The sequence below is a fragment of the Zonotrichia albicollis genome, chromosome 1, assembly GCF_047830755.1.
Source record: "Zonotrichia albicollis isolate bZonAlb1 chromosome 1, bZonAlb1.hap1, whole genome shotgun sequence".
NCBI lineage: Eukaryota > Metazoa > Chordata > Aves > Passeriformes > Passerellidae > Zonotrichia > Zonotrichia albicollis.
In genome coordinates, this window is record NC_133819.1 from 143,232,754 (window position 1) to 143,260,635 (window position 27,882).

General features: G+C 41.5%; 1 protein-coding gene across 3 annotated transcripts in view; it reads right to left on the reverse strand.

Annotated features, from left to right (window-relative positions):
• TMEM65 (transmembrane protein 65) overlaps nt 1-27,029 on the reverse strand; it is a 42,368-nt gene extending 15,339 nt beyond the window's left edge. The window contains exons 1-7 of one of the 3 annotated variants that reach the window (XM_014275719.3): nt 26,499-27,029; nt 23,561-23,800; nt 6,059-6,103; nt 3,994-4,061; nt 3,191-3,245; nt 1,951-1,993; nt 1,203-1,308 (exon numbers count right to left, since the gene is read on the reverse strand). In XM_014275719.3, the coding sequence (XP_014131194.1) occupies nt 1,203-1,308; nt 1,951-1,993; nt 3,191-3,245; nt 3,994-4,061; nt 6,059-6,103; nt 23,561-23,800; nt 26,499-26,817 (876 nt within the window). In that variant the 5' untranslated portion in view covers nt 26,818-27,029. Of the gene's footprint in view, nt 1-1,202; nt 1,309-1,950; nt 1,994-3,190; nt 3,246-3,993; nt 4,062-6,058; nt 6,104-19,424; nt 19,506-23,560; nt 23,801-26,498 lie in introns of all 3 variants that reach the window. The other 2 variants (XM_074556599.1, XM_005479583.4) reach the window with 2 other exon arrangements.
• Nucleotides 27,030-27,882: the final 853 nt, after the last annotated feature.

A 27,882-nucleotide genomic window follows, 5' to 3' on the forward strand; every position in this document is an offset into this window, starting at 1 on the left:
AAAATAACCAAAACAACAAGCCACCAAACAACACCTACACATATTTTAGGTGCAATTATAAATGCATCTGCTTGTATCTGGCACTGCAAATCATCAAAGGAATGAGTGGCTCCTTGCAAACATGATGGCTTTCAAAGGCAAAAGGCAAAACCAACAAAAACTGGAAAACATTTCAGTTGACCTGAATTTATAAGTCAAGAGGAGAGGCAATAAAGACAAGCAGCCTCCAAACTACATCAATAGCAGTAGGTGAATAGTGTTGAAAAACTTGAGACAGCAGGTAAAAAAGACAAAATGCTACCATACACGCAAAAGTGCACAGAAGTCTTTTCACAGAAAAGGAATATAAACAGAGTGCAATGACAGGTTTTGCCACAGGCTCAGCTTTTACTTAGAAGACTCTTAGACTATGGGGCAGCCTCCTGACAGCATGCCAACTCTTCACTGCTCTGTGCTTTGATCTATCACTGCTAAAACCTGACTTTTTCTACCATAACTTTTCCTCAATAAGTGCTATTTCTTCTCCCTTAAATCTGCAAAAGTATTTTTCCCAATGAAGGCTCATTCTGACAAAGTGAAGTATCTGTTTCTTTACTCAGTTTCTGATAATCTGTTTCTTTAATCATTGCTCACTGCTGAAGTGGGACCACTTCAAATATTTAGATGTTAAGTAAGCAATCACCCTGAAAATGCATCTGCAAGGTGAGTGTCCTGTAACTGTAAACACAGGCAGTGCATACCACTCAAATGCTAAAAGTTTGGCCAGAGAAAAGCTGATTTCATATCCAAGCTAATTATAGAACATTAGAAATTAGTACAAATCAGCACAGGTATATGAATAACAAGCACTTGACAAAGAATGTATAGGAGTAAACTACTAAGTGGTCATAACTTCCAAGTAAATTATCTTATCACCACAGCCAGAGCTCAGCCTAGGTCTCTGCACAGTGTACACAAAGTCATTGCAGAGACTATCCATGTCACTTGTCACTTGGGCTTGCTGCGTACAAAAAAACCTCTCAAGCTCAAAAAATTCCCATCTCTTGATTCTCCCTGATATGGGCCTAAGACTAAACCCTCTGGGGAACATGCACAAAGTTGGTGGTCACCAAGGAATAAATGGAAAAAGTGACAAAAAGCATTTATCAGCTGGTTTAACACAAAAAGCCCCACCCCAGCAGTGCTGCCCACAGGATACTCACCAAGTGTGCACTGAGCCGGGTCTGCCACATGTCAGCTTGTTTGGGTGTCAGGTCAGGGATTGACAAACCCAGCCGGGAAGCCAAAGCTTCCACATAACCTGCAAGACTGAAGAACAAGAAAACAAGAACAAATTATTTTGAATCTCACAGTACCTTGTAAGTGAGGGATTTGAAATACTTGAACTTAAAGACAAGAGCTTTTCCTTCAGCATACCAATAAAGTGATTGAGAGAAAATTATGGCACAGAGTTCAGACTTCTAAAGGTCACATTTTGCAATGTAATTTAATTATGTCACTGATTGAAGACACAGTATTACTAAAAACCTTATGCAGTACAACACAACTGGCGTGAATGTTAATGCATTTTTACAGAGCTTTTTAAATAACCTTTACTGAAAGAAAGGTGACAGATTAGTTAGTGGCAAGCCTTGTAATTTGTAGAAAACAAAACAGAGGGAAAGTGGGAAAAACAGGCATAACAAACAGCTTTAGTTCCAGCAGTTATGCAGAAACTTCCTGTAAAAACTAAAATAAGCTGGATCTGTTTTTATCAGAAATAGGTATGTCTAGACCTGAAGACATTGCAGAGATAATGTTTTAGCTGAGGAGAAGGAAATCCCTTCAGATCTGGGGTAACAACCTGAGACGGTATATTAGGCAGAACTATATTACATTACAAAAAAATTATTTTTCCACTTTGCATCTCAATGAATGCACTTAATATTCTTAACACAAGTTCATACATACCCCAGTCCAGCTAAATCTGAAACCAGGTTTCCCAAAGCTGCAGCTGGAGGGAGGAAGAGGGAAGAGAAAAAGCTATTATTTTAGCTACAAACAAAACCAACCCTCCAACCCTACAAACAAACCCAGCTCCCACCCTGCAGTGACCTTCGCATACTCTCATTTTTTAGAGAATTAAAGACTAGACCTAAGCTCCTTATATTTTAGTTTTTATTCTGACCTTATTACAGTTTAATAACAGCAGCAGATTAGAATTAGTAAGAGGTGCAACTATTTTTCCCAATTTACATGGCGAAAACTTGACAAATACAAAAAAGACAGCACTAACACCTGGAAATCAACATAACTTTTGAGATCAGAGTTAAGAACAGCTGTGCACGATTGTCAGCTCCATGCAGCTAAGGCTGGACACCAAGAAAAGCCTTCCAGTGCCTGAAGAGGAGCACTGGAAATAGAAGGAGCTGTCACTCAGGTATGCAGCTTTGATAAACATGTCAATATATCCATGAACTGTGTCAATTCAAGAAGAAATACTGTACACAAGTGAACAAAGTTATACACAAAATACAGATTTCACAGCAGACCTTACTAAGATAAGCTTCCCTGTGACTGTCTCACATTGAACCAAGGCCTGCAAATTTCCAAACCTTTAACTTGCCCTGCTGAAACATTTTCAGTTCAGCTCTCCCTCCTCATGCTTTTCAGCAATGCTGCACCTGCAGCAGTGGATCCATGAGCACCCTGTGACACTGCAGAGGCACCAGAGCTGCTGAGCAGAGCTTATCAGTCCTGGCCCAGGGCAGGGGCAGGGTGGCTGCTTGGCCTCCTGTGGTATCTCACCAAGGCAGAGGAGCCACCAAGAAGTGCAGTAAAAAGACACCAACACTGATCTCCCCTTAGCACTGCAAGCCATCAGCAATGTACAAACACATATATCCACATACACTGGGCCCTGGGGAACTCAGAGCAGTTCCATCACAGAAATGCAAATACACTTTCCCAACTGACCCAAGATTTGAATTATTAGGCTGAAATCAACAACAAGCACTTCAAAAGCTATTTGAACTGAAATTCCATTTCTACAAATGGAACATGCCCTAGCTTCACCCAGAGGTTGTTTCTTTATTAGGAAATGCAGCTGCAAGACTGAGGAAGAGGCATTTCCAGCCCTGTGTGCTACTTTCAGCTTAAAATATAGGAATGGGCCATATTAGTCTAAATGTGCTGCAATTTTAATACTTGCCTGCCATAGTTGAAATTCCTAAGACAACTCCAATTGACAATTCTATCTGGGTTCCCTGAAAAATAAAGAGTTTTCTCATTATTTGAGGGATTTGGAGTTAAAATAAATTATATTGATACAACTGACAAAAGTATTGTTTATTGCTTGTCTACATTAAAAGTGAAAGGATAAATGGATATTTCTTGTATTAGATCACAGAGATCTTATCTTCCTGGCATATATTCCCCCTATAAGGGTCTACTTCTGAAAGTCTTTTAATATTTCATCTGTACTCTCTCAGGCAGCTGGGGGACAAACCTGCAACCCCTATCCCTGCATAGCATCTTCCCCACTGCAATTCTTAGCTGAATGCAGAGCTCTGAACAAAAACTTCTACAAATACTGAGCAAACAAATAAAACACAGTATCACAGCTCCTTATGTTCTCAGCTGAAGAAACAAAACCACATGGTCTACATTATGAAACACCAGAACATGGTCAAAAGATGAGAGACAATGTGCATGAACTAAAACAAGACATGTTCCAGTTGGATATAACAAATCATTTTCCATCCTGAGGACAGCTGAGCTTTGGAACAGGTTGCTCAGACAGGCTGCCCTTGGATTTCTCAAGTCCCTCAGGATAAAACCATGAACAACTTGGTCTCATCTTACAGCTGGCTCTGCTTTGAGCAGGAGGTTAGACAAGAGACCCTGATGGTCCTGAGAAGGGGGACTTTCTAGACTTCACAGGCCATTCTATTCTGTTCTCTTGAAAATTATGAATCTGACACACTTGTTCAAGGAATTAAACAGTGAACTTACCGCAGCAATCATAATTGCGTTATCCAAAAATCCAAACCCTACAAAAGGTAATGCATTGTGGAAGAACACTAAAAGAAATAAGTAACAAAGAAAAAATAAGTATTCATAAGAGAGTTCACTAGTGCACAGGAACAACTGAAATGTCTAATACTGGTTTAAGAGAAACAAAGGCAAAACACACAAAATTCCTTTCCTCCTGGTCACCTTTTTGTTGCTGGCAGGTGTAGTAAAACCCTTGGCTACACAGAAATGTTACTAAGGGCTTGTGAAGAACCAGCTAAAAAATCTACTTTGCAAGTACTTTTACAATTTCAGGTGGAAACTACTTATACCTATTAGTGCATAGGAGAAATACTCAAAACTACACTAACTCTGCTATTATTTACAGACCTTAAAGCAATGTTGCAGTATCACTGAAAATCACCAAACTGTCTCACCAAACTTCTTGAAATAAAGGCCCTTTTTCTGCAAGTCCCTCACTATTTCTGTGCAAGAGCTCCATCTTCTTCACACATTCCTAACATTTAGTATTTCAATTCTTGTCAAAACTCCTTCAGCCAAATCTGCAAATGCTCAGGTGGGTTTCACTAGGGTGTCATATACTGTTAATTATCTCACAATTTCAACTGTGAATTGTATCTCGACTTTGTATGTGCACTATCCTCAATGCAAGTTAGACTTGTAGCTGCTTTTTAATACATTGATTAAGAAACCAAACTCCACCTTTTGTTTCATGCATTTTCTTCTTCTAAAACAAATTAAAACCTTTCTGAAAATATTTCTGTTGCAGAAGCCTGGAACATGCTGGTCTGAGTAATTTCTCAGAATGAGCACGGTGCTACTGTATCATTCCTTTTTGTCTTGTTAATTTTGTCTCTCGGGTTTCAGCTTGTAAGCTTTTGATAGGGGTGGGATTGAATTTGCACAGCATTGCCTCCAGCTGAGTTTCAAGGTGCTCACTTCATAAGACTAAATACAGCATGAGAAGAGACTAAATGACAACAATACAACTGAAAGTTGAATTTTTTCATTTTTTAACATTTAAAATGCAGCAGAGTTTGGATTTGGTTGGAGTTTGGGTTTTTTTTTTCACTTCACGTTGGACTATAACTCCTACATTTTACAAACTTAGAGAGGCAAACCTAAGAAGAGGGACGAAAGAAGAGTGGATGAACCCCACAGTCATGTGAAAAGAAACTGGTATCCAGTACCTTTTGGGTTTCCTTTCTGCAGACAGTATGAATCCATGACCACACAAAAAAACCAAAGCCACATTCAAGATCTTTCATGCTTAGGTACTAGAACACGAATGGTCATCTGTAGCTAGTTTGTGAGTATACACCTATTTTCTAAACTGCACAGGTGAAAGACTACAGCACAAAACCTATGAAAAGTTTCAGTTATTTTTAAACTATCACAGGATAAATCCACCAAAACATAAATAACAAAACAAGCACACAGATATGCCCAATATTTTCAAAATGTGTGTACTGGAGCTAAACTGGGACCTCAAATTCTTGTTAAAATGCACAGAATTTTGGAATTCACGGAGTAAACAGAACTCCAGGAACAAAGGAGGGGGGAGACGGACAAATCAGAAAAAAAAAGAGTAGATAATTAGAAAAGGAAAATGTTTGCCTAAATAAATTTGCTCACTGCAGAGGACAAAACCACAAAAATACACTAATTTGGAAACTAAATCAGAATTTGAACCATGAATCATAAATGCACAATCTGTTTCCAATTTCTTTGCCATTTTATACCACTTCTCAGTCCTTTTAAAACACAAAACCTGCACAAGGCACTGCAGCACCAACACTGCTTGGCTTAGAACAGTGTGCTCTCATTTGGGCTTTGTGTCCTACTTTCACTCAGTGCTGCTCATTCTCCAGCCGAGGTGTTATGAAACAAAGGCAGCAGGGTGAGTGTTGGTGCTTGCTTTGGTTTTCTCTTACTCCATAAACAGGGATGAGGACAGACCAGCACTTGTGGAACAAAGATGAAGCCAATTCAAAGAGAGACTGCACAAATACTGAACCATATTCAACAAACATTCTTCTTTTACCATGTCTCAGTTGTCCTGGAGATGGTGGTGCAACCTCCAACTTCTCTAGAGAAGTCAAAATGAAATGAGAAAGTTAGCTGCTTCATCATAGATTCAGTTTATTATCAAGTCTTTACCAAATTTCTAGCAGGCAAAAAAGCAGTTATGTTATTTAACAGCTATCAAATGGGAAACAAAAATACTTCACACCTACATTTTTATTATTTTTACAAAAGATAACATAGCATTAAAAGCCAAAATGTTTTAGAATATTACAAGCTTACACCAGTATAAGTGATAACAGCACACTTCAGAAGCAGCCCAACAGCCATCTTCATTTGAAAATTACAAAACCACACCAAAATTAGAAAAATCAAATCTTCTACAGACAATTGTATGTTATTTTTAGAGGTCCTCTAAACATGCAGCAGACAACCTTCTTTTCCCCAGAGAGTCTGCAAAACAAATACTACCACTTATATTCTCACAAAAGGTATCTTTCACAGCAATGTAAGAATAAAACAAAAATGGAGACCACTGATTTTGATAAGCATATTAAGTTTGGTCATTTGGTGCATGTTTCAGGTACCCTGGACTCAAGTCAGTGAGAGTTTGCAAGGACCAGGACATCACTCCTGAACCTGACAGAGTACTTTCTCTACAGGAAACCAGCACAGTTGTGATCAGAGATGCTGTGCAGAATGCAGCAGCAAGTTACTCGTTTAACAGCAGCAAGGGAAAAAACCTAGCTACTCTTTTAGGTTTCTCTTGTGCATTTTTTAATGTAGATATTGAGTATAAGACCTCTTTTTTAAAACAGAAAGAAATCATTCCCCAAATATTTTCCAATATTATGAGATTATGACAAGTTGCTTCCATACTTCTGCTGAGATAACTTCCACAGACAAAGGTTAAAAATGGTACCAAGTGGAAACTACAGCTCTCAAGTATTCAAATTTTACTTGGGCAGACATGCACATGGAAAGACAATGCTGCAAACACAGAGTGTGATTGATTTGAGCCTATGTCTGAACACTGCAGACTGGAGTGGGTATTCTTGCATCCAAGTCACTCTTATATTCAAAGATATTTTATGGAAGAAATATTCACCTAAACTACCTTTGAGGAAAACACATTATATCATAATACCAGTATTTAGCCAACCAGGACACTGATTTCCAAAATAATTTCACTAATTGAAGTTCTTTAACACTCTCAAGCTCTAGCAGTTACTGAAGAGGTGCTTCCTCCCTCTGCCCAATATAAACACTACCTAAGCTCTACAAACACCAGATGCACTCACCAAGGAAATGGGACAAGTATAGCCCAAATACTACAGAAATAAAGATTATTTTGCTCTCCCCTAGAAAATGCCAGGGAATCAACAGATGCAAAGCTCAGGCTGGAAGAGGAAGATGGCAAACAGAGGGGGCCCCTGTGACAGTCAATCTTCTGAAGACTCAAGTATTGATGGCAAGGAAACATCAGACCAAAACTTCCAGCCTGTGTTCAGGGTGAATGGGACTGGGGATGGGACTCCCTTTCATAGGGTCTCCTCCTGTTCTCACAGGTTAAGCAGATCTTTTACAGAAGCACAGACAAATACCTGTCTATATACACCACTACTGCCCTTTGGGCAGCTTTCCTCAGAGACAATTTCCAAACACTGGGGAAAATCAGAGCCACCTTGAAACAGAGATTATTACCTGAGGCCACTGGCTTCAAAAGCGCCAGATGCCCTCAGGATGGCCAGGAAACTTAAGTTAACACATTCCTGATGAGGCTTCCCTAAACTCATTTGCTCCATCCTACTGAATGCCAAGGAGAGAATAAAAGCCCCACACTGAACACAAGCACAGGAGGTCACAGAGTGCTGCCCTCCATGGCTTTCTGCTCTGGTGGGAAGCTCCCACACCAACCACTGTGGTTCCTGGGCTTCCTGTGGCACTGCCACTGAAACCACTCCTGCTGCAGGGCCCATCAAATTTCTACATCTATGTCTCCATATAAAGGATTTTATGATAAGAAACTGTAACAAAGAAATTTCCAGGAAACACTTTACCTCTGAGAAAGGCATCTTTTCAGTTTTCCCTGATGACAGCCAGTTAGATTAGATAATTTCCATCTATTTTGGGTATCAATACAGAATACAAAAGACTATTCAGCTTGTCACAAAATACTACAAAGCTCTAGAACATCAGTTCTGTAGATTTAACTACAACTGAGTTTGATAGCACCTGTCAGTCTACAAAATTGCATTCTACTCAGTCTAGCTAGACAGCTATTAAAAAAAGCTAAAAAAACCCAGTGAATATTTGATTTCAGAAACTTACTACCAAAAGAAGGAAGAATTAAGGGTGTTTGGTAGAAGGACAAAGAAATAAAAATGTCTTACATCTAGGCATAATGGGAGTTCCAAGTTATAATAACTAAAAAGAACATCAGCTCCTCCTTCTGAGCATACATCAAGGGCTACCTTGGGATGTTTCTAAAAAAGGGAGGCTGGGGGACACTACTTTGAGGTTAGAGTAAAGACAAATTAGTGCAAGCTAGAGGGAAATACCAGGGGATAAAATATAAACAAAAATTACTTAATCATTGACATAATCTCTTTCAGTAGCGTGGGATTCCTGCTAAGTAGGCATTTTATCAAGCAGTCCTTCAACACTATCAGGGCAGAAGCTGCCAGAGAGGTCACTGGGGACAGCATGGTGGCACCATGCTCTGCAGACCAGACTGCTCCTGATCAGCCACAGGAAGCTCATGCCAGTAATGGCATCTTCCTACTGCACATGCAAGAGCTTTATTTTATAAAAGGGAGTCTTGTAAACTTGTGTGGAAGCGTGCCTAGCTTAGAGCTTCCCTCATCATCAAGATAAAAATTAATCTGTGAAAAAAATCTGTGATTACACATGTTAATGAGACAGGAGAAGTCTGCCAGATGAAGTTCAGTAACTGGGGCTGGTGAGCCCTGCTCATGGTCTGGCCAGGGCAGCTCCCTCAGCCTGAGCCAGGACAGAGCCTGAGCGAGCTCTCACTCCCCCCACCACAGAGCAGGGGGCTCAGGACCTTGCCACAGGGCGCCTGCAGGAGCAGGCTCATGGGAAAAGCTGTCCCCTCTGGAGCACCAAAACAAAGCTTTAAAGCACAAAGGCAACTTTCCTGAGAACTGAGGCTCTGCCTCTGGCAGGTACAGAGCACTGCCTGCTGCAGGAAAGGGCTGAGCCAGCTCAGCTCTACTTGCACAGGCCAATGATTGGTCTAAAGCTGGGACATGGAGAAGGAAAAACTGGCATGAAAGCCAAAAACCTTTCTACAGAATCATTTCCAATGCCACCTTTTTAAAGCATAACATACTTTAGAACTCTGCAAGATATGAAAGCACTGAGAGCCAAAAAAATTCTTTAAACAGATTTATTAAAACTCTAGATAGCAAAATGTATTTCAATACAGGGTACTTATTCACAGGAAGTTGTTCTGACTATCTGAGTTTTTAAGACTCAGCAAAAAACGAGAATAAAAATGTTCAGAGAGTACAGCAAAGGAAATGTGTCCTTTGTTTATTTTCTCAGAGGGAAAACGAAATCAAAATTGCAAAACTCTCTTTAAAGAGCTCAATTCAGCCAGAATCAAAAAACTGAAAGCTTAAATGTCTGGAGGGAAAAGAAAACAACTTTAAAATACTCCAGAATTGCATTTCACGATGGCCATTCACCAGCTCATCCTGCATCACAGCCCTCAGGAAGACACAGAATTCATCTTACTGCAGAGGGAACGAAATGAAATGGTGGAGTGAGGAATTGTTATTTTCTAACTGACATTCATTACCATAAATGAGGTTATAAACCAAGGTTCAAGTGCAATACATGTCATGAGCCCTGAATTAGCAAAGTCTGGGAAGCAGAAAAACATTTACTGCTTCTTAAATCTGTTCTTGATATTTTTAAAATGTATACAACCATCTATTTCCCTATTTTACAAAATAGTTAGAACCTGGGGGGGGGGTGGGGAGCATGGGGGTGAAGGAATGAAATATAAAACCATCAACATAAACAATATCATCATCCACAACTTGGTCCAAATCAGCACATTAAAGTCACTATGCCAACTGTAGACAAGTACTTGCAATTTAGTTTTAGAACTATTATTCTTAGCTGACAAACTAACCACAACTGACTAACAGGTAATGGGAGTGCACTTATTAAAAAAAAACCCAACCAAAACCCAGCAAGTTGTCATCCCCAGTTTCTGAATTATCAATTTTTAAGAACTGACATACAAGAGAACTTGCAAGCCTAAAGGCATGTATTATGCTTTATTCAAATTGCAGCTAACACCACCATAAAATTTTATAGCTGAATCTGTTACTGTCACCCAGGGGCAGGGAACACTAACACTGAATGCAGGTACTACTGCCAGAGCTACCCTAGGAAAATACTTCTGCTGACTATTGCCATAGCTGAGACAAAAATATGAGCAGTGTTTTATAGATTTTTAAATAGTGACTGAATTTCTTAAATTAATTATTAACCAATGAGTATCAAGAAGAAGAATACAATAAATATTAATAATCTAGATCTATTATAACATCATTTTAGGCTCCAAAGGCTAAATCTAGAAGTTACAGAGAGTTTTGTCTTGAATTCATCAATCTGTTTCCTCTAAAAATCTTGTCCAGATCATTTCAGCTAATCATTCAGATACACATCACTGAAACAACAAAAACATCACTTACACAGAACAAGAAATCAGAGCAATTATTGTGTCTACTAAAAAGAGGCACTCCTTTGCACATGAGTTCATGAGAGGATCTATGCAACCAAAATTCTGGATTGGAGCTTAAAAATGAGATGTGTTATTGCTTTATTCAGAGGTGGATCCTCAAAAGCAATTTCTGACTCTGATGTATGAGTTCATTCATGGAATAAGATCATAAAACACCTCCTTGTCATCCTTTTTTTCTTCCTCTGCTCTTCCTCAGTGTTTTCACCAAAACTGCAATCGAGCAAAATTGAAAAATCTTGTTTCATTGATCTTCAGCTGGGTTCCCTTAATATTCCAGATGGGGAAACAACAATTCCTGAGTTGACAGTAAAGAAAAATTCTGCATCATTTGTTATAACTCACAAGTGGTTTCCTGTTACTACAGCAATTAAGGCATGAAAGGAGGCTGACTTGTGCAGTGCTAAATATAAACCTGGCTGTCAGCCCCTTCAGTCACATGCCCAGCAGAGGGAAAGCTGGGAGAAGCACTGGTACAAATAGAGGAGCTGATAGAAAATTTCTCTACTACTCTGGAGAAGGTAACTATGTCCAAACAAATATTCTGCATAAATAAAATTGGATAGTGGTTTTTTAATACTCCCTGTAACATTGTAGAGAATTACACAGTGATCCCTGAAAAACCTTGAAGTAGCAGGAGATGATCACCTTTATTTGAAACCTTTGTTACATCTAGTGAACAAAGAGCTGAACAAGCTTTGCAGGAAGGCAGTGTGCTCCCTGGCCAATCAATTCCCTTCAGAACAAGCCCCAGAAGTTACTTCAGGCTCAGTTCATTCCTGTGATCCCCTGTAGTGAGTGTACAATACCCTTATCCTATTATCCCTTCCAAAAATGTGGCACAGCATTCATACCCTTTTAAAGATGCTTGACAAAACAGAGAGACCTAAGATGGAAACCCCAACTGGAAATGTAGGAGAAAGCATGAAATGCAAATGGTATCCAGAGGCTCAAATCACTGTCCTCACCATTTAGAGGGTTTTACCCTTGACCTAATCCCCATCTTCATCAGTGCCCTATAAATGTGAAGGTCAGCATTTCCACTCAAACAGGTTTATGCCAAAGTAGTATTTGCAGTGGTTTGCTTAAAAAAGGTCTCAAACCACAGCTGGAAGAAAGAGACTTAAAATGCTTGCCTTGGGATTCAAGGGGGTTAATCAGCTAAAGTGATGACAACACAGAAAGGACTTGCAGCTTGCAATAGAAATGCAGGATAAGGATAGAAATAGAGTTTGAGCTATGTCCTTCAGAGAGAAATAGAAAATGTCAGAAAAGCAGCTGAAGTGTTTGCATAGAAGTGCCAGCAATGTAGTAGAACTGATAGGACAGCAAACAGGACCAATAATGACATCTCTGTTCCAGAAGTAAATGGTTATATTATTATTTAAGGAAAGAAAATAAACATAAGAAGGTTCTTGAGAGCTGCCAAGAAACAAATTTTCTATAGCAATTCCCTGACTGGAAAGAACCATCTTCAGAGTTAAAATTCTCTGCCTCAAAAAACCAAATACTTGTCCAACCAAGAAGAGGCTGGCTCTGTCTTCCCTCCTCACCCTCTCCATTTCAATGCCTGAGGACTGCAAGGAGCTCTTGGGAGCCAGAGGACAGACATCTCCCAGTGGCACAGCATTTTGGATGAATGAATCTTTGCCTGGGATTATTAACAAACTCTCCACTAGATTTGGAAAAGGACTGGATAAGTCCTTCTAACTAACAGAGTGGAATTTATGGCGTACAAATTATTCATTTAGCTGTTTCAGTAAGTTGAGGTTTTGGCATTTCTCTGTCAGCAAGGTTTTTTCTTGAGCCCCCTCTTGGTCAAGGGAGGGATCTCTCCATCATTTCATGGGTCTGCAGTTGAGCAGAGCAGCAGCACAGCAACACTGCTGAACTGGAAACAAGACCATGGTACCTGTGCTTCATCAGAGAGCAATATATTCCCATAAAAGGACAAGCAAAGCAATTCTGTGGGACACCACAGAAGATCTGCTAACAAAAATTATCAGCACTCTGTGTACAATCAGAGATCTGATCTACTAGAGAACTTTCATCACCTCTAAATAGGGTTGTGTTAGGCAACACTGATATCTAACCATGAGAGCTCATGAAATATCTAGGGAGTTATATGTACAATATCCTTTATTCATTTATGTTCCCCCCAAGCCCTGCTTGAACAAGAAATCTGAAAAGCTGGCAAGAAACAAGCCTGTTTATTCCTGCGCCTCCTCTCCCTTATGCCCTTTCCCATCCTGTACAAAACTACACTCCTTTCCCCAGGAAAGAAAGCCAGTGGGAGAATGGTTTTAAGGACAGGGAGCAGCTTTGGCTTTCAAGGCCAGGTCTGGTACCTGCAGCCAGCAGCAGAACCCCTTAGCTCACTGACAACAGCCTGTGCAGAACGCAAGGGAACCAGGCACTGCCTCCTCCCTGCCCTGGCACAAACCTGAGAGAGGGCAGTGACACAAGGGGCTGTGCCTCAGCCACAGCTGGGCTCCCACAGCCCCTGGCACCAGCAGCACCTGCTCTCAGACAGCACAAACCCTTCCCACAGCCACCACCAGGCAGCTGCAGCAGCACCAGGCAGGGGTGGATGGGGCTGGCTCGTTAAATATGTTTGGTGGGATTAATCTTGTCCTTTAAGAAAACTGGACTACAATCTTTACAGAGAGCTGAAGACAAACTGCTATTAAATCACATATCACTAAGTACCAGCCCTCTTGTAAGCAGAAAGATCCATCCCCTGCCTGAGGACTACCTTGGAAGCAAGTACAACTGCAGAAATAAGCTTCTGTCTGAAATAACTTTAAATGCATGTAGAGTTTATTGCTTTTCATCTGTCTCAGACATAATAAAGCAACCCAAAATAAGAAAGACAGAGAGGACAGAGAAACTGAATGATTGTCCAACATTTTGTTACAGACTCATATTAAGTGTAATGACATTCCTCCTAATTTTTCATTTCATTGGGGCATTAAAGACAGAAGTACGAGCTGCCTTGAAATCCATCCGTAAGAATCTGTTCATTCCTGTCAGAAAAAGGAACACCATAAGAAACCAGTGACAATTTAAGTTCCAGCCATAAATTACACTCAAGCAATTTGTGTCTCTCTATATAAATGCCTAATGAATACAGAATGCAGTAGCAATGTATTCTTAACTCTTTACCTGCTGCTAGAGGAAGTGCAGCAGATTCATCCCTTTGATACCCCCTCCCTTCCCCATGTAACTGAGCAGAGCCTCATTTGTGAAACTACTCTGACACCCCCATCTGACTCCTTGCAAAGTCAAATTCAAACTGCAATGACAGCTTCCTCTGGCAAACAGCTGAAGGAATGATTATAATATAAAAACAGATAAAATCACTCCACAGGAACTTCACCTTAAAATATTTTCTTTCAGCTTTTATGCGATAAGAGTATGAAATATCTACTCAGTTTTTATGCAGCCGCATTATGTAATAATTTATTCTGCATGTGAATTTTAAGTTCTAATAAAAAACTCACCTTGCTCACAAAAATTGTCTGAAATATTAAGATTGCTGGTTTTGTAAATAAAGTCATACAGAAGGAAGAAGTAGAAGACAAAGGCTACTGTGCTCTACTCTTCCTAAAAGTGAACAGTTTTGAGTTCTAAGCTCACTTTTTATTCTTTCAACCTATTGTCTTTATTCTGCAAAGCAAAAAAGGAACATCCTTTTCCTGGTCAGTGTTTCTCCAGCCTCTGGCAAGCATGAGGCCTCTCTCAGGAGGATTCAATCACAGGTGCATCCCTGCAGCTTCCAGCTGCAGAGCCAACGCAAGCGTCAGCTCCCATCACACCCCTGCAAGTGCCAGCTGTGCACACACTCCCTCTAAAGCTGCTTCAGGACCTCTGCTCTATGGAGAGCTGCACATCTGGTACATCTATTTAATCCCAATGCTTCTTAGCTTTCCCAGAAAGTACCCAGTGTCAGTTTATAAAACATACGGTTCTGCTACCTAGGACAGTTTTTGTTTTTTAACTTTACACATTTCCCCTTTTCTAATGACGGGGTTGTTTTTGTTTAACCTGTTCTTCTGTCACAGCTTCACTGTAAGCAGGCAGCAGAATCCTGTGGGTGCTGAAATTACACCCTTCACCTCCAGTTCTGCTAATCAGCTTGAGAATTAGTGAAGTGCAAGCACAAATCCTCGGCTCAGAGTTTGCTGCATAGCAAGCCTGTTTTGTTTTCCACAGGAGAGGAAATATGGAATCTAATGTATTTAACACTTCTCCCCATGGCAATGGAAAGTATGCTGTGGCACTGCCCACATCAGTGACATACTGCAATGCCACTATTTACTGGAGATCTTAAGGAAATATGCACCCCTGTAGTTTTCCATGGTGTGCAATGGAGACTGATCACAGTGTGCCTCCAGCACCCTTCCCTGCCTCATTCTCTTCTCCCTCTGCTTCTCCAAAATCTGTGCAGTGTTTACACAGCCCCTTTTCCAGCAGCAAAGAAGGGGATGGATTCAGGCTGAGGTTGCTTTTTGCAGTGCTGAAGCAAAGTACTGTGTGATGTGCTGAGCAGCCACTCAGACCATGATGAATAATCCTGAATAGAGAGCCAGAGGAAGGAAGAGGAGAGACAGCTCCTTCCTAGGCACAAGACAAATGTTGAGATAAAAACTATAATTGCAAGTAGTTGCCAAAACAGCAAAGGTAACCTGGGAGATGAAACCAGTATTGCTCACTAGTACAACTCAGCGTGCACTGTTAGGGACACAGAGATCCCAGAAGAGAATCCTGCCTGAGGCACAGGAACCCTCCTGGCCCTTCCCATGGGAAAACACAAAGGCAAAACCTGAGGTCAAATACAACACTGCACCCTAAAGTGATCTGAAGTCATATTGTTACTGCAAGGGGTGATTTGATACTTTTCCTCCTGTCTCTAAACTCCCTCCTGATCATGTATTTGGGATTTCTTTATTCTGGCACTTGTTCTTAGCCAGGTACACAGCCAGGCCCAGAGAATGACTGCAGTGCTAGGATGGGAAGCAGAATTGAGACTTTCATACCCAGAGGTTTTTGGGATAGAGAAAGAACAGAACACTCTTTACAACACCACAGGTGAAGCCAGCAGTAAATCCACACCCAGATGGCCAAGTCACATCTGCTGCACATCAATCACCTCATCCAGGCCTGCCCTTACCCACTGTGGGAAACCCAGGAGAATGCTTTTCCTCTATGGCTGGGAAAAAGTAATTAAAGTGAGCCCTTTTTTTTAACTGAGCTTTAACACAGGGTCAGATATAAATCACAGTAAAACTCAGCCATAGTAATGTGCAACTGCAAAAACTGAGGTAAGCATGGAAAAGAGGTAGACACAATAGGTTCATAGCCTCCAACCCTGACATGTAATCCAACAGTGAAAACTTTATAAATCCAAAGACTTTTTTTATGTTTTGGTAAACCAGATCAAATACACAAGTAAAAAACTTGTAAGAGGTCACATATCATTCCCAATAAGAACAGTCTTTTTCAGCCTGGGCCATCTGAGATTTATCAGAACTCAACTGCACATTGGTACATTTCTTCTGTTCAGGTAAAGGGACACTGAATCAGAGGAAGTCTGTTGAATATTTGCAAGAGGAAAAGGTCACCAGGCTGATTATTTATAACAGCACTGTCACTTTTGCAGCTACCTATTTACTTGATTTACTTTACTCCATAAAATAATATAAATAAATAATGAATTTGCAGAAGGAGTGGTGGATTTCAAGCTGTTCTCCTATCTCTTCTTTACGGTAAAAACCTTAGTTAGACAAGAGGGCTGGAAACCTAGCTGGAAATTGTTAAATCTCACTCATGAGTGAAACAGTTAATTTTATATTTGTAACATCAAAGTTTTACTTGAACTTTGTGAAAATCAGCCTGTTGCCAGAACTGAAGCAAAGAAACAACTGGATCAAGAGGTTATCTGTAATCTGAAAATACAAGCTGATGGTATTTAAAAGGGCAGTTGGCTAAAGAAATTGGTTTGTTCCATGCACATTTTTCTCCAGTCTTCCAGAAAATTAAATAAAGCAGAAAAAACACAGTTTCTACCAATTCAGATTGTTATGAATGATGAGATAATATCCTCATGGAGACTGGTGATTCACATCCTTAGTGTAAGATAAGTTACAGCAAACCAGCCAGCACTGAGGGATAGATCACTGCACAAAGTCAAATGCTATCAAGTGCAAATAATTTAAAAAGTTACTGTAACAGCACAATAACCAGAAGCTGATAATGCCTAGAAGAAAAATGTAGCAGGTCAAAGTGCAGCAATTGTTGGCTCCCAGTAAGCATTTGGACCTGAGCTATGTGGCAGCACCAGTTTACATACAACACAACCCAAGGCACAGATCTCTGTCCATGGCATGGACAGAATCACACACCTGGGACTGTCTCCTAACCCTCCCCCAACATTCCCCCAACGTTTTGGGAAGCCCAGACAACAGGTCCCAGATATCTCCAAGAAGTGAGCTCTGGGAACCTAAGGCCAGGCCACTCTGCACACTGTATCTGGCTCCTCTCAGTTGAAGTTGGTCTCACTGTAGAAACTTTTTTTCCATTTTTCCTGAAATTAGAAAGATTTTTCAAACCTGTGTCCTTCCCCCAGGTCATGCAGGATCCTTTCACCAGGATCACTGCCAAACAGTAAGGCATGTTTTAATTCTGGAAATGCCTAAAAGCCATGAAGTATTTTAACAGCATTAAGGAAAGGTTTTATCCCTACACACAAGCAGTAGCCACCTTCTTATTATGGCTCCTTTAAGCCAATAGGAGACAATACAGAATATAATCAATCTCAAAATACAGGGTCTTAAATACGTTTCTATTTCCCCTTTCTATTATCTACAGAAAATAATGTGATTTTAAAAAATTACTTGTTAATATTTGCCAAAAGTATCTCAGTCTAAATAAAATTTAATAAAAACTCAAAAGATACCTAAAAATGAATGAATATTATGAGCCCATCACATACAAAATGAAACTGGCAACTGATGCAGGAGAAAAGTATAACAAGTAGCAAGAATCACTACATATTATGGCTGCTAGGGAAAGTATTTTATTAACAATTAGCATATAAATATCTAAGAATCCTAAGTAAATGAACACTGGAAAAAACCAGCTATGGTTTTATATTCCATAGTTTTTAATGAAACATGCACTCTGCTGGGTTGAACAAAGTATTTTGTGGCCTTTGCCTGAAAATACTCCCCATGTTTCAGAGGAAGCATGTTTCAGGCATGAGTTAGTCATGTCCCAAAAATTCCATGTTCATTCACTGTTAAAGGAAGTTCTCACACACAGCAACAAAGGAGAAACAAAAAGGCATGCTTTCAGAATATTTGAAATATCACTATGCTAATTTAAGGATAAAGTAGAAGGGAGGCACAAGGCAGCTCACATATTCATGTCTAACTTTCCCCAAAATGAGCCATTTTCATAAAAAAATCTCAACAACAGCACAGGGACCCAAGACGGTTTCTTTAAGTACTCTGCTTGCCTGTTATATTTATTTTTCCATTTACTGGTTGTTTTTAGAAAGGATTTTTTTCTGGAGATAACAGATGCCTCTGTAGTTTCATATTTGGATTGATTAAATAATAAATGAGGCTGACTTAAGCTAAGAGTTTTCAGCTGAATGAGTCAGCTTTAAATAATTTCTTTCTTAGAGAAACTGGCAGACTTCCTTTTCTCTTAATTGAGGTTACACACTGGAACCTCTGTGTTCACAGAATAAACATGATCTCTTTCATTCGTGCCTGTTGCAGGGAGATCTAAATGTTTTCAATCTATCACTCTCAAGGGTTTAAGTTGCACTCTAAGTGAAAGCTGCATTTCAAGTGATCTTTCGTAAAAAGTCCTGAATCAAAAGCAGCTTTTGTACTGGACAAGAGAGTTATTGGGAGACAGATTTTCCTTTTAGCTCTAAAATGTACTGTTTTACAAAAGACACAGCTGAAGAACAATGCCTTAAGAATCAGATATTTTTTTCTGATTTGTGAGATAAAGGATATTTGTGCATGACACCTATTTTGTATTCATCCCATGCTTAAACACATGCAAAAGACAAAACAAATTTTACTTGGAGCAATGTTTTATTTTAATTGAAGCAATCTTATTTTACCTCTGGCAGCAAAGGGCAAAGGCAGCTAACTAAATAATTTTTTTTAATCATAGTATCATTCCTGCATTATATTTGGACCTTGCAATTTAACACACATCACTTTCCAAGAAAATAGCATAAGGTAGTTGATACTGAGCTGCTTCAAAAAACTAAAGTTGTTTCACCTGATCAAGTATTAACTAGAAACTCTTGTATAGTGCAGCAGTTTCCAAAATACCTGTGCTTAAAACACCTTGGTCAAGTTAAGTGTAAGTATCCGAAGATGTGGATTGCTGAAATTCTTGAGACTGAAGGCTTTATATGAACATGAACAAAAACTGTGTACTTCTATTTCTTGCAGCAATACATGCCAAATGCATCAAAACAGGCATGCAGGAAGTCTGTCAAACCATCAGCCTGCTGGCCTTATGCAATGCATATGTCAGCAAACACACTCTTCCATTTGGGCTTTTTCTACTGTACCAAATTCACTGGTCGTCTCTGGTGACTCTACCTCCTCTGCTGGCTTCTCCAGTGGTACCAGTGGCTTAGGATACCTTAAGCCTACAATGAGTTTTCAAAAGCAAAACAGCAATCAGTCATTATTTAAAATCTTCCAATTAATACTGGAGCATCCACCAGCAAGAAAAGATCCTTTATAAATATTAAGACTGGATTTCTGTGGGTTTTACATCAATTCCACTTGATTGTTTGCAAGGTTTTCTCTGCAAAAAAATAAGACAAAGTTTCTGCATTTAAGCAGACTAGAACCTGCTTTAAGTTATGTGAGCAAGTAAAATTTCAGAACATAGAAGCAAACCAAACCACAACAGAAAAATCATGAACTTCAAAAACATTACCTTGCTGCAGGTAACTACCTGAAAGGTAGACAGTTACAGCTGACATTTTCAGAGAGCAGTTTCAGAATAATTTTACCATGAGTGACTATGCACCAATTTTCTTGTTTATGACATTAAGCCTCAGCCCCTAAATTACATAACAGTCTGGGTTTGAAGGGATTTAATGATCATCTAGTTCCAACCCCATGGGACATCTTCCACTAGACTCGGTTGCTTCCAGCCACATCCAACCAGCACTTGTAGGAAAGGGGCACTCAAAGCTCCTCTGGACAACTTATGCCAGTGTCTCACCACCCCCACAGTAAAGAACTTTTTCCTAACAGCCAATTTAAACCTACCCTGCTCCACTTCAAAGCTATTCCTTCCTGTCCTATCACTAGATGTCTTTGTGACAAGTCCTCTCCAGGACCCTCGCAAGCCCCACTCATGTGCTGGAATGTGCTACAAGGTATCCCCAGAGCCTCCTCCAGGCTGAACAGCCAAAACTTACTCAGCCCAGAGAAGCAGAGGGGCAGACACAGATCTCCTGTCTGTGGCAGACTCAAGGAAAAGGCCTGAAGTTGTGTCAGGGAAGGTTGAAGTTGGATATCAGGAAAAGGTTCCACACCCAGAGGGTGTTTGGGCACAGGCTGCCCAGGGAAGTGGTCACAGCACCAATCCTCACAGAGCTCAAGAAGTGTTTGGACAATTCTCTCAGGCACAGGGTGTGATTCTTGGGGCTGTCCTGTGCACGGCCAGGACCTGGACTCGATGAATCTTGTGGGTCCCTTTAAACTCAGGATATTCTAAGATTCTGTGATGCACGAGGTTCAGATATTAATGAAAATGACCAGCAGAGCCTGAGTAGGACTTTTCCTTCTGCACTCTGCCTTCATGAGAGAGCTTCAAGACCTAGGACAGGACATGGGGGGTATATTAAAAAAAAAAGTTTCAAATGCAAAATGTAGCACATCCTTCCATCTGAAACACAATATTTCTTTCACCAGCTAGTATTTCTGACACGGCAGTGAGATTGGTAACAGTCCTGGTGTAGGTTGCAATGGTCTGAGAGCATATAAAGGGACTCAGGCAGGCCAGCAAGAGTTTGTCATTTTACCAGCTTGACAGAGCACTTCAAACTTGTGAATCAGACACTTGCCAGCAGTCTGCCACAAGACCTTTTCCTAGAATAGCAATCAAAACTAGAGTTAAAAAATGTATTGACCTAGGTCACAGCAAGGGAGAGAGAAGTAGATGACACTGCTCCACCCACAGCATGGCACTGACCTGCATGTGCTGGGTGTGTGAGGGACACAGGAAGAGAGAACTGTCCCCACCAGGTGCCACGGTACCTGGCACAACAGCATCAACAGTTCCTGCTCTCCCAGCTCAGGGGCTGAGGGCAGTGCTCACCACAAACCTCACATATGCACTGTGAAATCACTCTTCAAACAAAACAAGTACTTCCAGAAGGATGGAATTCTGCTTTGTCGTGTTAGCACAGATTCAGTTCTAACAAAAAGAGGCACTAAAATCCAAGCAGCCCTAAAGCACCATGGCAGATGAACCAGTGTGTTCAGATCAGCAAGAAGCATCTGATTCATGCAACAGAGGGAATCTTTTTCACAGGAGACTTGTTTAGAGTGTCTAAAAACCTCAGTGAAATCCACTTGTCTTTGATGACTTTGCATCTTTTGAATTAACTTTTCTTTGAAAAGCTGTGGAAGTAGAAGCACATGGGCTCTAACACTCCCTAAGCTATTCTAGTAAACTGGGGAGCTCATAAATTTAACACCAGAACATAAGCCAGTGAGGTTTCTTCTGACATCACATGAGATTTCACCCAACAATAGCTAAAACCTTGTGAATTTTTTGAGATTCTGCACCAGCTGTCAGCCCAGCTGAATGCAAAGAGGTGGAGCCCTTTACCTGCACACTACAGTTTTGGTGGTTTTTTAATTTTTTTTTTAATTTTTAACAAAAACAAGGTGCAGTAACTTGAATTATGAACCGTTTTCTATCAGAATGCACCATTTTGGTCAGATTATTTATGTATCTCAGATTATTATGAATGGTATGACATCCCATGCCTTCAAAGAGAATCTAGCTCGAAACTGCATTCTCCAAAACCTGCAAATTAAATTAAAAAACCAGTTCTCAAAACTCATTGCTGTGGTGTTTTTGCATGTTTTCCAGGTAACACAACCTCACCAAGCAGAGGAAGAAGAAATTGCACTTGAAAAGATCTTTCATTTAGTGATCATTTCACAAAAGTCTTCCACTTAAAATATAAAATGCAACTAGGTGCTTTCAAGGAATTGTGTTCAATATACAATGTACATACATTATACACTAAAAACACCTCTTTTATGTATTATATATAGACACACGTATGTATTTTATGTGTATGTACACAAAGGTAGGAAAACAGGAATTGTTTCCCCATTTTTGCAACAAAAGACGGGAAAATAAAGGATTGTCTCACTCTCAAGACCCGAGATTTCCTAGATAATCACTGTGTTAGTAATATTAATGAAAAGTAGTTAGATCTGGGCTCAAGAATATTGCAAAGCAACACATAAAAGACCAACAATACCCTAGGAAGCAAAAAAGACAGCAAAAATGCAAAATTTAGTATTTCTTAAAGTCAAGCCCTTTAGTATTTTCCCAGCTCATTATCAGGCTTGCTGCACTGATTACAAGTGCATCTTCCATGAATAATCTCATATCATACACTGGAAACCAAAGGTAGAAACCCTAAATATCAGCTCCTTAAGAAAGAAGTTCCATCTTCTTCCTAATACCACTTTTGTCAATGGAATATTGCTATAGAAGATCAGAAGCATTAAATCGTTCTCCATATTTTCTGGAAGATTTTACACTTTCATCTCCATCATTCAAGAAAGAAACAAGAGAAATCTGATTATCTGAAGCCAACAAAACTAAGCCTTGTTTATGGGGCACTACTTCTGGTTACAGAAAGCAGGACTATCACATTTGAAATCAACCAGCCTACTTGCTACTTCAGTGCTCCTGTAACCATGAAAATAGAAATATACAAATTACTTGTATTCAATTCCACATGTATTATCTCTTATTTGGTGTGGCTGGGTGTGGCTGACATGCTTACAAGAAACATAAGCTAAAATTTAAAATCTTTGTTTCAAAGGTCTTCCCAGGGAAAAGGGACACTTTATTCACGTTTCCAAGGTTCAAAAGGGAAAAAAAAAAACAAAAACCAAAAAACCAACTCAAAAACTTAAAGACTTCAATGCCGAAGGAAAACTAAATCCAGATGAGAAAGGATTTGCAGCTGTCTTCAGAAAGAACAGCTCAGTGATGTTTTGACAAAATAGTCTAAATCGGGAGAGTTTTCAAAATATTTTCTGAGAACTGTTCTATCAAGATTCAATTTCACAGTCTTCCCCCCAGCTTCTACTATGCAAAACACATCTATGAATTCAAACTCAGGCTTTCAGCCCTCAGCCATCACATTCTCACAGACAGAGCTCTGTCTTCTGAAGCACTACAACAAACAGCAGAATTTCAGTCAGTGTTTATTGATAAGCTAGGCTGCTCAGCAGACCTCTAGTGCCCAGTATCTGGAAGCTCCATAACCCTGCAGGTAATACAGGTGACAAGGTGATGGCAGGCAGGAACATACTCACAAACTTCTCCCCACCTACAGTTTTCATGACTACAGCATAAACAGATGTTTAAGGTTTCAGAAACACTCCAGAGACTCAGCTAACTTACAGGTACCAGCTACAGCTCACCTACCTGAGGGCCGTCCTTGGGCGTAGCAGCCGCAGCAAAGGATGGGTTTCCCCGCAGCCTCTGCCATTAGCGGAGGCCACAGATAGTGTGTCCTGTCATATTTCCTGCTAGGGCAATTAGCTGCTGGAACTGCTTCCTTCTGCTGGTAGGCCTGGGAATGGGCTGAGGAACTTGCCCCATTTGGTTCTTGATGTGCCCAGGTCTGCCCATACTGCTGACAGCCTCCCCTAGCTGATATGGGGTCTGTTAGGGCACAGAAGAGGTAGTGAAGGAAGAAGGTCAAAACTTAACCCAATAAGGACTGTGGTAAGAAGGGTATGGACTAACACCTCCCTTTCCATAAAGAATTATGAAAAGATCACAGGCACAAAACAAGCTTAAGCAGAGTAGCAAAACTACACAGGCACTTCATGATCAAGGAGAGACTGATTTTTCAGACTCAACCAGAACACGGGAATTTATGCAAGCAGTAAAGAAGAGAATTTGAAGGCTGCATTTGGATCACTTTCATTGAAAATCAACACAAAAGTATAACCAGGGACCTCAGCTAAAGAATCAGCTGCTGGGAGCTACAGCATGCTGGCAACGAATGAGATAATTGATAACGTTGCTATAACAGTTTTGTCTTGACTGAAGTCATGATTTGTAAAGATCAAAAGTGACACAAGTCAATCGGAGAAAGTACCTGGAAAGCAAGGCACAAATAGCTCTCTCCTCATCTGCTACTCACAACCTGTGTACCTATTCAGGTCATTGCTTCACAGTCACCATTTCAACAGCAGGAAACAGCAACCATACAAAATATTTCTAAGCATAATGAAGCATTTTAAACACAGAATACAAACACCTAGCTCAGAAAAGTCTCTAACTGTCTTTCAAGTGTAGCCCTTCTATCCACCTTGTCTTCTTCTGGCACTCCACAGCACTGACAGTGATGATACACACCCAACACCTTTCTGCCCTTCTTCACACAAAATCTGAATTCTTTCATCTCCTCTACAGAAAACAGCTATAGGCAATAAATTCAAGATAGGGGTTTTCTCCAATTTCTATTTAACAGACTTACTAGATGCCCTCTTCAGTTATGATTTTTTTTTTTCATAACACATGAAGAAACATAATTGCTTATAGGTAAAAGCTGACAGCTGTTATCATGCTGCAGTTTGGCAAAAATATCCCATGAATAGAGCTGGCTAAAGGAAAAGGTTATATACAAAAAATGTCTTATCCAGCTACATGGGCAGATCAAGAATCTGACTCCAAGGATGAGGTCCGATGGCACTACAACACTTAATGCAGCTCTTACTTATGAGACTACTAAGCCCACAGATGAGATTTTGCTGAAACAGTCTCTCCAGCAAGATTACTGATTACAGTTTCAGGCACAAGTGAACTGCAATTTCCACTAGTGGAATAAACTTAAAACCAACTAATAAACTCCCATGCAGTAAAATGTCTAAATGCAAACTGATGCTATTGTTACTTCGCTTCTACATCCTGATTCATGAGAAAGTCCCAGCATTTTACAGAATAGACTTTCACATTATAACTAACAGCATCTGAGCAGCAAGATATTAAATACGACCATCTGTTGATTTACATCTGTATAAAAGTTGAGACACTATACTGAAATTTTAAATCTCATTTTGATATCCACCATATGATCCTCCAGATACACAGTTCCGTTCTATTTAACCTGAGCAATAACTGATGAGACAGAAACTCACACAAAAACCTCATGGCAAGAACCCTTCAGACGCTTAGAAGGATTTATATGGGAAGAGTATTAGTTGTTAGTATTCAAAAGTTAGTGTCAACTTACAGTTCAAAGCATTCTACCCTCTGCGTTGTAAAACAAATAAAACTGATTCAATGTCTGCAAAACAGAAGCGCTGCTGCTCCCAAAATAAGGCGTTTAAGCGAACTACTCCCACTCTGACTAGAAGCACTAGTGTTTATATGCAAGTGTGCTACAAACAAAACCGAAGAGATACCTGAAAGGGTTCTGTCTTTTCACAAAAGCAACGCTTTTACAGCTGACTCTCAGACCTGCTCCCTGCCCACCCAAATTTTCTTCCAGACATCTACAGAGGAACCACAAGACACAGAAATGCCCTTTCCAAGGGCACGCTACTATCAAAGTCACAAAGAGGCCTAGATCAAATGTACACTGATCTCTTAAGTACCCGCTATCATCTTCGCTGCAATAGGGATTGTAAATTACAGCTGAGGATCAGAACTAGAAGTAAGGAGGCTGTAATTAAGAGGATTTGGTTTTGTCAGGTTTTGATTTGTTTAAGGAACAGTGTCAAGTTGGCAAGAACAGTTGGATCAGATGAGAAAAATCACTGTGAACTACTTTAATTGGCGTTGCATAGCCCTGTATTCAGAGATACATCTGTAAACCTTCCCGGCACATACACACACACCTTCCCGAATGAGAGCCGACACTTGCAAGAAGCAGCGCCGGCAGCTCTCCGGGCAGGGAAGTGTAACTCATGAATGAGCGCCCAGAGCAGCAGCAGCCCGGCGTCTCTTACGAGGTCTGAAATCAATTTACTGCTGCCCTGGTGTCAGGGGGATTTTATGAGACACACTTTGCTACTCCCATTCCGAAAAATGGCCACCCGTGGCTCTCTGAAACACCGGTTGAGATGACAGATCCACCGAGGATTTGGCACATTGGGCCGATTTAAGTTCTAAAGGTGCTGCATCTAAGGATGCTTCTGGAAACTAAATTTCGGGTCGTGTACCTCATTTATACCCAATTACGCGAACACACAGGGGCGAGCGCTTCTCGATGCCTCCTTCTGCTGGAGTTTCCCACTCGCCCGAAAGAGTCGCTTGGGCGAGGGCAGGAGCGCCCCCAAACTTCGGAGGCTCAGCCCCCCTCCGGCCCGGCCCTCCCACCCCAGCCGGGCTCGGGTGGGTCGCGGCTCACCTTGGGCGATGGCGATGGACTCGAAGCGGTGGAGCTCCCGCAGCAGGCAGCTCCGCTCGGTGGAGTGCAGGCTGTAGATGAAGTCGCGGGCCCCCTGCGCTGTGTTCAGCGCCTCCATCGGCTCCTTCTTGGGGTGGGTGCCGAGCGCCCGCGACCCCCGCGGGAGGAGCAGCCCCTCGGCGCCGCCCCGCAGGCAGCTCAGGCGGCGGCGGCAGCAGCACCGCGGGCCCCGCAGCGAGCCCAGGCAGGACGAGGGGACGGCGGCGGGGCCCCCCGGCCGCCCCAGCAGCAGCGCCGCCCGGCCGAGCCACGCCGACATGGAGCCGGGGAAGGGCGCGGCGCTCGGGCCGCCAGAACCGCCCGCGGCCGAGTCGCCCGGGCCGCGCTCCCGCGGCTGCTCCGCCGGTGGGGCCGGGCGGTCCGCGCCAGGCACCGCCCCGCCGAGCTCCCGCCAGCAGCGGCGGCAGCGCCGCCCCGCCCCGGACCGGCCCCAGCCCCAGCCCCAGCCCCGCTCCCTCCGCTCGGGGAGCCTCGGTCGCAGGGCGGGGCGGACGGGCCCGAGGGGCGGCCCCGCGCAGGCGCCCGCCTGGCCGCGCTAAGGGGAGCGGGGCGGCGGCGGCCGGGGAGCTCCGAGCCCCGAGCCCCGAGCCCCGGCCGGGGCAGCTCCTTCCTTCCAAAGGCTTCCCTCGCACTCACTGCTGGGTGCCCGGAGCCCACAGGGATTCTCGCACCGCCAGGCTCCAGCAGCTCAGCAGGGCAACACTAATGAGGTTTCGCTTGCCTCTCCCGTTTTCCAGGCCCTTGCCGTAGAGTGCTGTGGTGTTGCATCATCCAGTTTTAGGTTAAGTCCACTTTGCTTGCATATAGCGGTTGTATTCTTTTAAATTAATTGGCAGGTATTCTACCTGACACACCCGGAACAGTTATTAAAAAAAAAAAAAAAAAAGCAACAAACCCAAACCAAACACATTAAAGACAGAATTTATATCTTGAGGGAGCAGAGGTTGCTTTGAAATCAGGTTTGGTTTTAAACCTCTCTTAGTTTCGCTGCCACAGATACCATCCATGTGGGTTAATCCACAATTGTTCACTGTTTTGTCAAAACACTCTATTCAAATGGTGTTAGATATTGTAATTAAACTGCAAAGAACCTATACAACCACAAGGGACTCACATATTTTATGCCTCATTCATGTAATACGAAGGTGACTTCAGGAGGCACTCAGCATTTACTGCTGTATCTCCAGCTCTTTAACACCAAAGGTAGCAGACCTATTGGTGTCCACCCAGGTGGTTTCTTCAACCAGGGGGATCTGCTGCCTTCTTGGAGGAAGGCAAAAAGAAAGTTTTAACTTTGTATGAAAAAGCAGCATTTTCTTTCCAT